Source organism: Enoplosus armatus, chromosome 21 (assembly GCF_043641665.1).
Source record: "Enoplosus armatus isolate fEnoArm2 chromosome 21, fEnoArm2.hap1, whole genome shotgun sequence".
Lineage (NCBI taxonomy): Eukaryota > Metazoa > Chordata > Actinopteri > Centrarchiformes > Enoplosidae > Enoplosus > Enoplosus armatus.
This window is the reverse complement of record NC_092200.1, coordinates 8895498-8911444: the sequence shown is the minus strand read 5'-3', so window position 1 is coordinate 8911444 and position 15947 is coordinate 8895498. Positions and strand designations below refer to the sequence as shown.

Sequence of the window (15947 nt, the reverse complement as noted above, 5' to 3'; positions counted from 1 at the left end):
GTAGTAGGTTAGTTTCTATGTCAACAAGTCTCTAGTACTGTCTATTTTGTGAGGACGGGTAGATAAACTTTGTATTTTTGGACTGTGGCGAAAACAAGGCTAGCTATTTCCCCTCGCCTCCAGTCTTTTTGTTAAGCTAAGCTAATTGCCTCCTGGCTCTAGCTCCTTACTTCATGCACAAACATTAGATCAGTGTAAATAACTCTCTGCAAAAAAAGCAAATGGGCACATTTCTCAAAATGTCAAACTATTTCTTTACCATAAATTCAGTATACACAAAGCTCTCTTTAAGAGCTCATTACATTTCCATTACAGTACAGTGGAAACACAAGCATGCAGAGGCCAAGAGAAGGAATGCCGCAACCTTTAGATATTGAATGGAAATGTTTGCAGACATTCCCCAATGAAAAGACTTTCGGCATAAACCTTGTACAAACATTCATTGCGCAATTATTGTCACACACCCACAATACACTGCATTACATCAGAGTCATTATTCTTAGTGAAAGATTAACTTCAGGGCTTTAAACATTACACTCATTACGTGTTAAATTAGCTGTATCGCAGTTTCAACAAACAGCAAGGTGTGTAGAGAGTTTAGAGTGTGCCTTGCTTATTATAGCTGGTGTGTGTGTGTGTATATGAGTGTGTGTTGTGCGTCAGAGCTCGGCCCGTGCTGCTGCAGAGTGAGGACACATTTGGCTCCAGCTGCTAATCCTGCCGGATGCCTTTGCCATGATGTGTCTCTCGGCACCAGGAAATCCCCTCAATGTCTTCATTCAGGCAGCGTGCCTCACACACACACAGTCGCTGCCTCGCTGGCCCTTACACACACACTTTGTTAGTTTGCAAGTTGCACTGCTAGCCTCTTAAAGCCAGTGTTATTCTTTAAACACTCTGCATCTTCAACTCCAAACTCTTTTAGCTAAGAACTTGTGACTGTCTGCTCGAGCAATAGTTACAGCTGCAGGAGAATAACTACTTTTATGTAAACTATCTTGGGCTTGAGTTCCAACTTCATTTCACCCTCTGCCACTTTCCCAGTTCTCAGCTTTAGCCTGAGAAAAAAAAAGAAAGAAAGATGCAGAGTGATGATGCAATGCCCAGCAATCAGCCTCCATTGTGTAATGTTGCTCGCTCTGCTTAGCTTCCTGGAATTCCCCCTTTTCTTATGCTAGTCACATTTTACCCAAGACTCAAGAAGAAGCACAGAAAATGAACTGCAGGTATCTCATCCTCTCCACATTCCAGAAGAATAATGATCAATCTTTCTTGGTTACGTTGACATAAGGTTACTCAAGTTACTGTAGTTGGTTTGTGAGGCTGCTCCTGGCAGTGATGTGTGAGGTGGTTGCTTTCCACTGTGCTGGTGGTTAGCCTTGGCTGGCCTCGACCTGGCAGCGGCTGTGGACCAGGCCTCAGTGATGTAATAACTTCATTTATAGGCAGTCATCACAGCCGGCTCTGTACGCCACCACGCAATTCTCACACTCTCACTGCCCCCTTCGCCAACCGACCCTCCCACTCTCCCCTCGCTCTGCTATTATCCATAGGTCGCAGCACAGGCCCACACACACATAGATACACACATGCAGGCCTCTGTTGTTTGTTTTGTATCCTTGACTGCCAGTGCTCGGGGTAGTCTGGAGCTCTGAGCCTGTAGAGGCTGGACTGAAACAACACGAGTCACCAGAGAGAGAAGCAGCGATAATGAGAAATAAAGATGGAGGTAGTGTTTGATTATAAGATTTTCTTTTGCAAAATGACGTGTCAAGTTGCCTTAAATACGATTATTGTTTGGTTTGCATTCTGGTGGGTTTTTCTCCCTCTCAAGTAGAACAACAGGAAATCAATTGACAACAATTTAATAATCAAGTAATCATTTATTGAGAGTTTTAGAGGGAGTTTTTTTTTAATAAGATTGTAAATGGAATAGCTTTTGTTTTTGGACTGTTATTGCACAAATAAAGTAAGTCAAAAAAGATGCCACCCTGGCCATTTCTTACTTTTTTTGGACATTTTGTCGACCTAAATCAATAAAGATTCATGGAAAAATATTTAAATCAATTATGAAAAGTAAAATCCCATCTCTACAAAACAAAACATCCTGCACACTTTTCCTATCTTGCATACACAGCACAATAGCAGCATGTTGGCTAATTTCAACATGGTCAGTCACAGAGTGTCAGTGGACAAATGCTCTTTTCCCCCCGTGTCCATCTTTGACTGATTCAATCAAACATCCATTAATTTCCTGATGTGGAATAACGCGGTTAGCCCAGCTCCGTATTCAGAACAGAGACGGTGACTCAGTTCCTTCCTGTTCGGAGAGGACAGGCCTGGTAGAGCAGTTAGTCACCCACTGCTCCTGACAGCTCATATTTTAACTTGCCTTGTCCTCCTCTGTGAGTCCCAACAGGGAGCTTCAGGCTGATGCAGTGTGTAACCGCTGTGTGTTGAAGGAACACTGTGTGGTTTTGTCTGTGGAGGTATGCGCGGTTGTTTACATACGTAGGTGTAATTTCACTCTTTTCTTTATTGTTCCTTCGGTCTTATCTCTTAAACAAACCAAAGGGAGGAAGAGACCAGAAGTGGCTCACCTGTCTCACAATTACCTGGTCTTATCACAATCAAACAACCCACACATGCATTTATAAGCGTGTTGCTACAGACAGGAATGTGCTAATGTGGCACAATCACAGCATGCCACTGCATTTGATAAGAAATGTGCTTACTTGTTTCTAATTATGCGTACTTCTCAATCATTTAGTGTTGGTTTGGTGCTTTGACATAATACAGCGTTTATCATTAATTTCAGTAATATCCGTCCTGCTCGCGCTGTCTCTGTTTTCACTGTGGGCAGAGATTTTGTGGGTGTAACTTTTCTTATCGCTCTGCCTTATTTAGCCTCTCTGGAAGTGGAGGGAGTGTGCCGGTCAGCAGAGAGGGGAGTAGTGTTGTCCACTCACTTCACTCCTGCTGCTATATTGGGCTTGTCAAACAAGACGTCCACCCCTGTGGTTAGCTGCTGATGTGGATCAACCTCAGTTTACGTTAGCTCGCTGACCGGGCCAGAGCTGAATGCTTGTAGTCGCCAAGAGAGCGGGTAGGAGTAGCTTTCCCGTGAAAAATAAAGTGAGATTGTTCAGCAAGAGTTATGTCAATTCACTTTAAAGTCCAAAAAATTCTTATTTTCTCACTCATTAGTGATATCTAGCCATGCAGATGTTTTTGGTTTTATGTGCCCAGGTGTTGAGACATCCATCTCTGAGGAACACTGTCATGGTGGGCAGTTTTACTGCCACAGTGATCTCTGACCTCATGTTACCTTACATACAAATGATCCATACAGTGAGGTGTACAGATTTTGAACTCGGGGGGGGGGCACTGGAATCGGATCAGGAATCGGCATCGGCAGACACCCTGACTAGAGGTATCGGAATGGCTATTGAGAAAAAAGTCAGATCGGTGTGTGTAAATCTGTGTTTGTGTGTGTGTGCTGTGTCCCCTGGGTGAACCCAACGGACTGACCCACTGTTGGCGAACAGCTGGCCACAAGAGTGGGAACAAGATCAAGTGTCTTCTCAGACCCCATCTGCTCCTTGTGCTACTATCACACTTGCTATGTGAATGACATTCCCAGTAATCTTTGCACACACAGATCCCTTTTTAATAGTAAAGAATGCTGCCTTTCCAGCAGGTGCTGTTTGTGTTGCATGGCACACGCCTGGCTTGGTCTCCCAGTGAACGAGATGTGTGTGTTTTTATTATGAATGCACCCAGGACTCATCCGAGAGGCAGGCGGGAGCCGAGGTCAACGACCTCTTCTTTATATTGTAATCACCGCGCTCAGATAATTGGTTCTATTAAAGTCTCTTGATATGGTAATGTCTGACACGCTCATCTGCATGATTGCCCCCTTTACACATGAGAGTGTGTGTTAGCGTGTTTGTGAGTGTGTGTGCGGCAGAAAGTGTGAAGTGGGAGAGGAGAAGTGAGAAATGGAGAACCGGCGAGATGCTGAGTGTCGGTCTCTTGCACTTGCAGGTTTGTTAAATGAATTATAGGGGTTTAATGAACCCTCAGGCCTGTCCCCTGTGAGGACAGAATTGTGAATTTGAAACACACTTGACTTCTTGTTTAGACTCGATTTCTCCACCAAAGTCAGTGAACTCAGTTCATGTTGAAGCCTGCAGCCACTTTGATTCTGAATCAGTTTGTTTGACTGAAGAAAAGATCAATCTTCGTCTGATCACAGGAGACCAAATTTCAACTAAAGAATTATGTTCCTGAAATCTCTCCATTGATATAAACTGAAATATTGAAGTGCTTAATAATCAAACTCTAGGCCACACACTCGCGACCACATTGCCCCCCGCGACAGGCACTCATAGACACACATGCTACATTATTAAACACCTTGGCTCTTTCACAGCTTCTGTATGCAGAGTACAGAGTTTGAGAGCGATCAGAATTCCACCTACAGCTCAATAGTGATAAAAAGAGAAAACCAACATTTGGTTTGTACAGAGAAAGCATCTCTTTTCACAGAGAATATATTGTTAAGAGAGAAACCACTGGATTCTTTCCATTAGTGGAAACTCCAAAGATAGTATCAGAACAGGAAGTAACACACCAGTTGGTCTTAACCAACACGCAAGCCACATATGATCAAACCAGATTCCTGTTACCTTCTTAGGCTATCATCGCTCATCCATGACGCTCTAAATGTCAACAAATGGTCACATGGGTGGTTTATATCACCATGTAAAGTGAGTTTATACAGGGCATTTTACAGTGGAGATGCCTCTGTTTCAGATGCTTTATTTAAACTTAAAGTAGTGACAGTGATTTCACAACACAACTAACGTGTATTTTCTCTTTTTAGATGACGAGGAGGCGCTCAACTCCATTATGAAGGACCTGGCGGCCCTGGGTCGCTGCTACACCCAGCACAACAGCCACAAGCCCAAGAACAGAACCTTACTCTACAGACAGGTACAGATGGCATCCAGCTATACTTCATTTAAAGTGATACTACGTTCGAAATCTATCTGGAGTACTAATACCACCCTCTGACCACCTCTAGTAGGCTGGAATGGTGGCTGTAAAAGGTTGGTAGTTTCTGTGGTCAGCCCAAATCATGTTAGTAAAATTGGATTCTAGCTGAAAAGTCAAAACATCCACAGAAACTTTTGAAACATGTTCATGTTTTTTTTTTTTACAAAATACACTGTAAATACACAGTTCCATCAGAATTGAATCATCAGCGGAGTCTGTGTGCAGAATGCAGAATAATTTAGCCATGTTCAGATAAAACAGTGAATGATTGGGACATGCTAAATACATGAAAGGAGAGAGAAGAAGTGGATTATGTTGTATGAATAGTTTCTTTCTGCTGTTAAACCTCTGAAATCCATTGTAACGGACTTGAATTCAGTCTGATCACAGCTGCTGTTGTTCGTGACAGAGTAAACTATAAAGTTTTTACTGCCACCTTTAAAGCCTACAGGGGGTGAGTGTAGATTTTTTGGTTGACTATCACATTAAAGCTGTCACACATTCTGCTCAATTACAGTTTATTAACCATGCTCACCAGAAGCGCAGCAGTGCCTTTCACCTTTACTGTCATTTTGGGTTTACACACAAAACCTCAGCCTCACTTCCTTTTTGATTTTTTTTTTTTTTGCTGGACTGACAGCTGCTGGCTGCCAAAGTCAGGTGAAGGTTGTACTGAGACTGAAAGGAGCTTACTCTAAGTCTAATTCGAACACATTTTACAGAGGCTAATGTGACAGTGTGCTGCATTCACTTACATTAATTGGCATGGGAATTCTAAACTTGATTTAAAAAAAAGGAGATTTGGCAGCTTGCGGTGCGTTGTATGTAGTGGCATGCTGCAGATGAACACAGACAAAGCAAATTAGAGCATTTGGTTGAGTTTGTGCCTTGACTGGACTTTTATAATAAAGTAAAGTCTGGTTTCAAAATGTACTTTTTAGAAAAATGACAACCTACATTCGCAAAGTCGTCCCTAATAAAGATGATGGTTTATGGCCTGTCATCTTTTTACGGCCACAGTAGATCATTTTAGAAATGATAAATTGACACATTTCGGGCCGCTAATCATTCTCCTTCATGGTTTATGTACACTGAAAACTTTGTGCCTCCAGGATTTAATTTCTCTCAATCACCTTGTGGCTCTTTCTGAAGTCGTCTTCTTGTGCGTTCATTCCCTCTGTGGAATGATAATTGGCAAATCCTCTTGAAGCACTAATGTTTATGATGAGACATAAACAAACAGCGAGGAGCAGAGAGAGTTTCCGCTCAGAGTGCTCATCCGTGAGTTCGGGGTAAACCCCTACTTTCAAACCAATCGCTTGCGCTGATATAATGTCAGTGTTAGTTTATCACCATGACCTCATGCAGACTTACAGGCTCCTCCAGATTCCTGCTCCCTTGGGTAAAACCTTTATATATAGAAACCTTAGATTGTGTCCTGCCATCTTTGGAGTCAAGTTGAAGGACTACTGGACAGAATTCAGCAACAGCAGTACAAAACATGTATCATTATAATTCTTTTTGTCACTTAAATTCCTTGTCAGGCTTATAGGTATCCTTTATTCGGCAGCCCAAATCCCACATACAACCATGAATCATTTTAACTTTCCACTTCCATAACTCCCCTCTGTTGTTATTTTTCCTCTCAACAGGATTTAAGAGTCAAGCTGGAGCATGAGAGAGAAAAACGGTATGTTGGAACCTCCGTATTGTTTTTTCTACTCGTCTGTCCAAGACTTAACTCTTCAGTTCAGATCTTTTTTGTTATGCTTCGCCATGCCTGGGATTCTGTGTCTAGGGGAAATCACAGTTACATGCCAGAGTAGCATAAAGAGAGGGAAAATTCTTGCTTTGACATTTAGCCGCAGCCTTGTGTTTCAGACTCGGACGGGCCGTTTGAGAAGGGAAAAAAAAGAGAGAGGGCCCGAGAGAGGGAGTGAGCAAAAAAAAAATTAGGAGTGTGCCAAGTGTTTCAGTTCAGTGTCCAGTCTTCCAGGCACACCCCAAATTAATACTTCATCGACTGTGTTTTCTTGTGCTTTCCCTCTGTCCTCCACATCCTTCACCCTGCAGCCATCTGTCCTCCCTCGCACCACCAGCCTCAGAGTTACTCAAGAGGCAAAGCATGACACTACCTCTGTCTGGAGATGGTTTTTCCACCAAGGTGCCTTACAGTTTGTTTACCACGTCGGAGCACTTTGAAAGCTAAGGCGCCCAGTATAAATAACAGATCTTTTCAACGGGAGAGGCTTTATTTGGTCCTGGGCTTCACTTAGTCTACACTGGGATTGCAGCTCCACCGTTCCATGTATGGATGCTGTGTGAGTCTCTCAGGTCCTTGTCTGGCCTTTGGCATTGCATCCTGGGAGAGGTCCAAGTTCACAGACACACTTTGTCACCATAAAACCCTCGTTCAACAACCTGCAGGGAGTCTGAACTCCAACCAACTCCTTAGAACGTGACAAACACATAGTGTACTGTTACAGTGGAAAACACATCAGAGGGAGACTGACCAGAACCTACAAGAATAATTGCTTTGATTCATCAGAATATAGACCGGGGGAACAGGCATTGGTTCAGTGAGGCTTTGATTAGAAAGCCACAGGCTCGCAGGAGTGAGAAAGAGAAGAGAAACGGCACGCTCCTCCAGCAGAATACGACCTCACGTTGGGCCTCTCTGCTTTTTCAGCGCCTTAATTGGCTACTGCTGAGGAAGAGACGAGTTTTTCATGTCCTTGTCTCTCTGCGTTTCTGCCTCCCTCTGTTTCTCCGTCTCGCTGTCTCCTCTTTCTCACGAGCTCCCCTCACACCACACTGCTCGCTCAGAACATCTCGCTCTGGAAGACACCATTCACTGATTTCAAAAGCAACAAAAGCAACTCTGTTTTTTTATGCATTTTTTTATTCACTCTTTGAATTCACACTCTCTCTTTCTCCTCTCTCTTTTTTTGTCACGTTGTTAGTTATGCTTGTCCGAGCTGTGACTGCTTTCTCTTTGATTTAGGGCCTGTTTTGGAAATCAGTAGGATATCCTGAGTTTGTTACCTCAACGGGTAAAATAATAATATCACATTGTAGCACTAACGTGACTAACATATTTATTTATTTATTTATTTAAAGCTGCTTTAATCAACATTTTTATATTAAAAATGGATCACTTGTCACTTGTAGTGACAAACCCACAAAGAATTATCACCAGACTCCCGGCAGTGTTTTGGCATCTTCTGGCTAAACATTGTGGTTTTCTGGTCTGCAACTTTATTGTTTTTGTACGCTTCCGCTGCTCTTACCAGTCAGCAGCTGTTTTCAGCAAAAAAACTCTAAAAATCTCTAAAAATCAATGTACACTACCTGCCCAGCACCAAATGGCTGAGTCCGAGTTAGCAATTAGCTGGTGAACCTAGTGGAGCATTTAGCAGCTAAAGGGCCAGATATTTTTTATCAGGGGTTGGTGGAACAAAAACAGAGCTAAAAGAAGAGTGAATATTGAACTTACATTCATCACATGGACAGACATGACAAACATGAATGCTAATGTTGCTCTGTAGCTGCTGGAAGTGTAAATAGGCAATTGTTTGCTAGGAAGTTAGCCATATCAACTTAAAATGTGATAATATGTCAGTGTTGTGTTTACAACTTGTTTCCACTTCCACCAAGTGGCCACAAAAATCAGTTAATGCAGGTTTAATGTTTATATTTTTTGGGTGCAATTACATAGCATCGAACCATGCCATGTAACATAGCATTTGCAGTCTAAGCCAGTTAGCAACTTCTAACCTGTATCAGAATCAGAATCAGAATCAGAAATACTTTATTGATCCCTGGGGGGAAATTGTACAAATTGTACTGTAGTGGGCCTTTATGCAAATGCTCACAGCTCAGTAAGAAAACACATACAAAACAAACAAAACACAAACAGTAATACAATAAAAATGCCATAAAAACCTAATGAAAGACAAATGAAGTACAACTTGAGTTACTTAGTAAGAAACCCCTGAACCTGAGTATGAAGGCACCTATGGCTAAGTCTAATATGATCAAATTGAATGAAAGTATCAGCACTTCCTTTCATTCTTAAGAACAGGGAGGTGATTGGCTTTTTATCAAAAAACCTTAACTGTACAATCATAATCCAAGTTGCAGCACCAGTGTGAATTACATGTTATATCCAAGCAGCATCAACAGCACTTGAGGTATTAGTCAGGAGTCCCTGAGTCAGGATAACCGTGTTGTCTGTCCACAATGGAATCTAATTGGACGGACTCTCTTTTCATTGGCAAGCGCTGAAGGTTTGGGCCAGGAAATAGGAGCTGCGTCTCTCTCTAACCCCTGGCTCTGCCTCAGGGTCTCCTGCCAGAGAGTGAAGGAACAGAGCCAGACCTTTTTTTTTTTCTTTGTGTATGTGATTGTGATTGTGTCCATGAGAGAAAGAGAGAGTGTGCTGGGATGTGTGAAAGCATTCTTTTTACTCTGCAAATCTGTGCGTCCACATGCTTGCACAGAGGAAGGAAAGCCATATCTTTTGGAGCAGCATCCTCGTAACCCCCCTCCCCCCATATCCCTCCAGCTCTTTATCAGACACATCATCGCCAAGTATAAACAGAGATGGAGAGCGTTTAGCTGTGCTGCTGCTCGCCTCTGATCTGCAAGCCTCCCTATTCCCAGAATCCTCTCCTCAAATGAGGGAACCAATGAGCAGTCATTAAGATAGCCAGAGCTTTGGCCTCTGATGAGGAAATGATTGGATGAAAACAAGTCCCTTTTATCAGGATACTATAAAGAGATAGTGGGCTGCGGATTCTTCAAAAGCAGAGTGAGGGCAGATAGATAGGAAAGAGAGGAGAAGAAATGCCGGAGAGAATCTTTTTCTCTTTCTTTCCTTTTATTTTGTCAGGCTGTCTCCTTTATTTTCTCTCTCACAGTCTGTAAATATCTCTGCGTCTCTGTATCTTTCACTCCGTCACTCTTTTAAAAGAGGAGGGAAAGACACACATCCTGCTGCTTTTGCTGCCGTTCCAGATTTTTTCCCCTTTCCTCTCAGGAAGTTTCCCATCTGCCTTTGTGCTGGCTTAGTGGAGAGGCCCAGTGGTGTTGAAACAGTGGCCGATGCACACACTGATTGGGAAGCACACTCATGCATGGGGAGTTTTTAAAAACACGCACGCATCCATATACACACTCACTACAAACACTCGCTGATAAGCTCGGGACTCGGGCAGACAGAGATACACGTAGGCGTACAGTAGATAAGACATTCATATACATCGGGGGGTTACTTTGGCAGTCTGTTTTCATTGCATTGATTAATGCCCCTTTAGCATCAGCTCGCTCCTCTCCTTGACCCAGCTGACCTGTCCATTTTTCCTCTTGTTGCCATAGAAACTATCGTAAAATGAGATTCTTACATGGTCATCCAATCCATGTTAGAGTATCGATGTTAGAAAAAGCTACGAAGAATAGGAAAGACTCCACTTGCCATGTTGTCTTGTGCATGTTAAAAAACACTGTGATGAACTTGTGAACTATGAGCAGGTATAGCTGCCAGTCAGCTGCTAATTTTGCCAAAATCGCCTCCTCAGCCTGGGGTTTCAGTCTGTCTGAGCTCATGAAGCTAGACACAACACTAGTGTCTATCTCCAACCTCTGACCCTACTGCCGTTCTCTGCTTCCCAGAATCATCCCGTTCCAGAGGCCGCTGAAGATCAAGGAGCTGCTGCAGAAAGTGACCGAGGCCTTTGGCCAGCAGATGGACATGTTCTTCATGGAAAAAGAGGTACAAGAACAACTAGCGGGCATGTGGTTAAGATCCTTGGCCGCTGCATTTGTGTGTCCTCTAAGGTGCATAAACCCATGTATTCAACTGTCAGTATCTCAAGAACTTGAGTTTTTCCTGTAGATTAGCACGGCTTTAACATGACAACAACATCTACAGTGCGTCATGCATGCACTGATGCTTTAACATGCCGTCATCATGAGCAATGGGGAATTAAAGGTCATTTGCTGTATGTTTTCATGTCCTTTCAGTTGCTGCTGCCCCTAAAGACCCAGGAGGACCTGGATCAGGCGGTGCTGACGTTGGGCTGCAGCTCAGGGACCAACGGGCTGCTCAGGATACTGCTCAAGACCCCCAAGAACAACCATGTGAGTGCCTAACAACAACCTCTTGAAGACATGAAACTGGTCATTGGAGAGATATAAAAGACATAAAATCTTCTGCAGTGTCTTCAGATTTTAATGCAAACCTCAGGATTTCAGGATTTACACAGCAGCATTTCTACTCAGTATACTGCAAGTCATGTTGTCGTACAGAGATGTAAAGAGTAACCATAACAACCGTGTTGGGAACAGCTGCAGGTTAGTCACATGCTGACTGACAGTTGGTGTGAATTTAGCTCTATGAAGTCATTCTCTTTTTAAAACCATGTAACCTTTAAATGAAGTCAACTGCACCAGAGCTATTGTTTGCTGAACTCAGTAAGAAACAAACATCCCCCCTGATAAGATGATGTAACTGGACAATGGTGTAATGTTGTCCTCACCTCCTTTTCTGATCCTGTTCTCTTTTTCCTACTTGCTCCACTTCCTACTTCCTACTTCCTACATGTTTCCTCTCTGTAGTACCTTCAGGTGAACAGCAGGGACAAACAGAGCGAGATGAGGTCGTCACGGTCACTGGGAGATCTGAAGGGCTCCCTGCTCAAGGGCTCGGAGAGGGTGCGCAAACACTCGACAGGTGAGCCCACGCGTAGAAGCACACACAGAAGTGCTAAGTCATTGGCTATCAGATCAATCATAATGCAATTACAGCTCCATTAGCAGTTGTTAAGACATAATTTCTCCCACTCTTTTTGTCTGAGAGGAGGCGGAAAAGCAAAAGGCAGAGAGTTACAACCCGCTGATGCCAAGATTTCTTGTCCACCTGCTACGGCCCCAAGGGTGGCTTGTCAGTGTCGATTTACAACACACAGTGATGCCACAGTCATTGGAATGTTAATGGAAAGATGAGGGACATGCTTTGTAAGAGTGGAAAAATGCAAATTGGAGGTGAAAGCAACAACTTTAACAGCCAGAGAGATGTCCCGGTCAAAGCAAGGGCGAGTTTCTGCTCTCATACCAAGCAGCTCTCCGTCTGCATCGTCACCTTGATAAGTTAGCGCTTTGATTCTGAAGATTTTACGTTATAAATGTTGATCCTTTGATGTTAAAGGTGTAGTTTAACATCCAACGCTTATACACTTTCTTGCCGAGAGTTAGATGAGAAGATCTTAACAACTCGCCATTAAATCAGAATCAGAATCAGAATCAGAAATACTTTATTGATCCCTGGGGGGAAATTACACAAGTTACAGTTAAATATGAAGCTACAGCCGGCAGACGGTTAGCTTAGGTAACATAAAGACTGGAAACGGAGGAAACAGCCTGCCTGGCTCTAACAATATATGCATACCAACACCTCTCAATCTCATTAATTAAACCTTTACAGTATATCTTGTTTGTTTAATCCAGATATGAGAGTGGCATCATTGTTCTCATCTCACTCTCGGCAAGAAAGCAAATAAGCCAAATATGTCAAACTTTTCTTGTCATGTCACACTCCACGGTTAGAAAACACGGTACACTCCAGTTCTGTTGCCCCGGCTGGCTTGTTTGGTAACACAGTGTGAAGGTTTATTTTCCTCTGTGAGATACTAAGCTCTCCCCTGTCTCCCATGTCTGAATCTTTTCACTCCCCTTATATCAGGTCTATCCAGAAAGGTCAACGTTTCAGTCATATGTCAACACATGCAGAAACGACCAGCGCACACTTCTGTGTTGCATTTGCATTTCTCGCAAATGCTTTATGATCGCTGTCAGCGCCAATCTCTGTCACGTAGCCCCAATAACATCAGCGCTGTCACCATCCCGAGTCATATGAATTGTATAGAATTACCCGCTCTCACTTAATTCCCCCAGCCAGCCACAACGCAGAGCAGCTGTGAGATAGAAGTGGAGGGAGTGGTGGCAGATGAGAGGTGACAGGAGAGCGGTCACACTGGATGGTTGAGTGAGGATGTGATGTGAGCCCGGGTTCCTCAATGACGTAGAGCAGCAGGGGGAGAGAGGGAAAGAGACAGAAACAAAACTGAACTCTGAAGAAAAAAGTTTTAGATTTCAGTGTTTACTCTGACATTTTGACCACTCCTATACATCTTGGCACCTTATGGCCTCTATGCACTTGTTCAGTATCCCTGTCAGCTCAGCCAGCAACAGTCAGACTTTCAGTGGGTCTTCTTACTGTGTCAAGGACGAGTGCTCAGTCTCCGCTGCAGCTCAGCCGGGGGAGCGTTTGTCACAGTAATTGAGGTTAGAGGTGGCAGCAGTGTGGTTTAGTAAATCATTTCTCGTAGTCCTGGCACTGTTGAACTTGTACCCATGAATAACACAGTGACGCCGTTTTCTCCCCTCTGCCCCCTCGTTTTCATCTTTTCATCATCTTTGCCTTGTGCTCCCTCCGTTCCTTCTCCACTCAATTTCTCCTTTTGTTCTCTGATGTTACATTTCTCCTCCTCCTTTACACTTAACACTTCACTCATTCCCCTCTCTTACTTACTGCTCCCTGTTCTTTCCCTTGCTCTGCCCTTCAAACTGCCACCCAGGTTCCCTGCACACTGGTCGGACGTCCCCGCCTCCTGGCAGCGTCCCTGAGGAGCAGCAGCAGATTGCCCGCCAGGGCTCCTACACCAGCATCCACAGTGAAGGGGAGTTCATCCCCGAGACCCACGACCAGAATGTAAGAGCATGTCTGTATATTAGGACAAGCCTAATTATTATACCAGGTTCTTAAGAAACACTCCTTTGTGATTGGTTGGAGCCGTGGTTTAATGTAAAATTCTCTGTAAGGTGTTCATGTTCACGTTCTTACTTCATAAACTGAAAAGAGACACCCACACTGGGTGAAGATGAGTCATTAATGTGCATTGACTGGGCCTGCTAAGTTATAGCAGTCCCAGTCAATGCACATTAATGACTCATCTTCATAACCTTCTAATTTGGCTATAGATAAGATATTTAACTAGTGACCTGATGTGTTGAGGTGTGTGTTTAACGACTTCTTTGCTTCTGTTATATATATATAATATTGTCATGCCTGATGCCACTATTGAGGTGCCACTTATGAAAAGAAACAAAACCAGAAAAAAGTTCATTTGTAAAACGTTATGGGCTGAATTAGTATCCTTTATTTGGCTGTTAAGTAGTTTAAAGAACAAGTTCACAGTTAATCAACCCAGACCGTATTTAAATGTTGTTTCCTATCATTTATCATCATGTTTAGCAGAACAAATGGGGCAATTCGTCCTCCAAACCATGATAAATCATCTCTCTAGACAACAGGAAGCTCCCAGTGTAGTGGTTCAGAAACAGATTTCATTGGCTTTTATTTAAAATCCTGCATTGTGCATCAGTGTTCTTTCAGTGTCCATGGAGATGAAGTACAGTACATTATTATTAATAGTAGTTCTAGTAGTATCTGTATTGTACATGACTGTCGCTGCGTATAGCATTTATATGCAGCTTTTGAATAGACCTGTGTTTGTCATGCAGTACTCGTGCCCCTTCACATTTTTACATTGCGCTGCAGTTATACACACGACTCTATCTGCACTGCTTTATATTCTGTCCCACATGATTGCATGCTCTGTGACCCCCGATTCTCGTGTCATTATATCTGTCAGATGCTGGATCCATTTGGGAGCGCGGACAACTCACTGTCGAGCAGCTGTCAATCAATAGATCAAGCACTGGACAGGTGAGTCATCATGCAGTGTGTGATTTATGACCCCTGTCTGTGTGGATTTATATTTATGATGTGCACATCCATATTGCAGACCAGCATTATTTGCAGAGATAGGAGACGTGGTTTGCATCACAGTGTTGGTGCCTGTTAACACACTTGGATGTGATCTTGTGTGTTGCAAACACACATACACATGCAGAAGCAACCAGAGGCTCTAAAGTAAAGTTTGCAAATGGTGTTAAAGGACAGCAGTGCTCTCTGACCTTGGCTGTGCTGCCTTTGTGGAAAAGGAATCAGGTCACTTTGCTGTTGCCATGGTGACAAAACTCTTATCTGGACGCCTGGATTCCTCCGTTATCATGAGAGAGAGAGAGAAACAGAGACTGAGTGGGAGACGTAAGCGAGTAAAGCAAGAACATGCTGGATGAGAGGAAACACTGAGCCAGAAAATGAAAAGTGGTGAAAGAGTGAGAGTGAAGTGGAAGAGAAGGGGCGGGGGGGCTGAAAAGTGAAAAGACTGAATGTGAATCAAAGGGAAAAGAAAAGTGAGCAAGAGTGAGTTTGAGAGAGAGCGTAGGACGGAAACAGCTCTACCTGCACGAGGCTTATCTGGGCTCCAGGCTGCAGAACAATGGCAGGAAACGAGTGCATGGAACTTTTCCCTGCGAGCGGGCATGCGTGCCCCTTATCCAGGGTCTCGTGGCCCCGCGCCGCCCTGCGGTCAGCAGAGACGTCACTCTCTGTCGGGTCGTTGGGGAAGGGCTGTCCACAGACAGCCAGCGAGGGTGGGAGGTGGTGGGGCGGGGGGGCTGGATGTACATCGACACATTTAATGATGTGAAGTTGAAGTTCAGCTATTTAGCACCACAAACTTGCAGAGGAGCTTATCTTTTTCTAATTCAGCACATTGTTGTTTAAAATCAATTGTGACTGAAAGCGTATTAGTTTGAATGCAAAAGTCATTTGGAGGCATTTTGTGCCGCTTTACAGTCAAGACTGTTCTGAAGTTTCAGACCAGCAGCTGTAGCCAGACTTTGTTTGAAGATAAGGGGAAATTACTGACTGAAATAGCAAAACCCTTTTTCAACTTTTTTCCCCCTGTTCTCTTGTC

At 43.5% G+C, this 15947-nt stretch overlaps 1 protein-coding gene across 1 annotated transcript in view; it reads left to right on the top strand.

Annotated features, from left to right (window-relative positions):
• The window catches only part of map3k22 (mitogen-activated protein kinase kinase kinase 22), a 37249-nt gene that overhangs the window by 11230 nt on the left and 10072 nt on the right, over positions 1 to 15947 (top strand). Inside the window, exons 4-10 of the mRNA XM_070928212.1 lie at positions 4889 to 4998; positions 6714 to 6751; positions 10735 to 10834; positions 11086 to 11202; positions 11680 to 11794; positions 13698 to 13831; positions 14775 to 14848. Coding sequence (XP_070784313.1) covers positions 4889 to 4998; positions 6714 to 6751; positions 10735 to 10834; positions 11086 to 11202; positions 11680 to 11794; positions 13698 to 13831; positions 14775 to 14848 — 688 coding nt within the window. The remainder of the gene's footprint in view (positions 1 to 4888; positions 4999 to 6713; positions 6752 to 10734; positions 10835 to 11085; positions 11203 to 11679; positions 11795 to 13697; positions 13832 to 14774; positions 14849 to 15947) is intronic.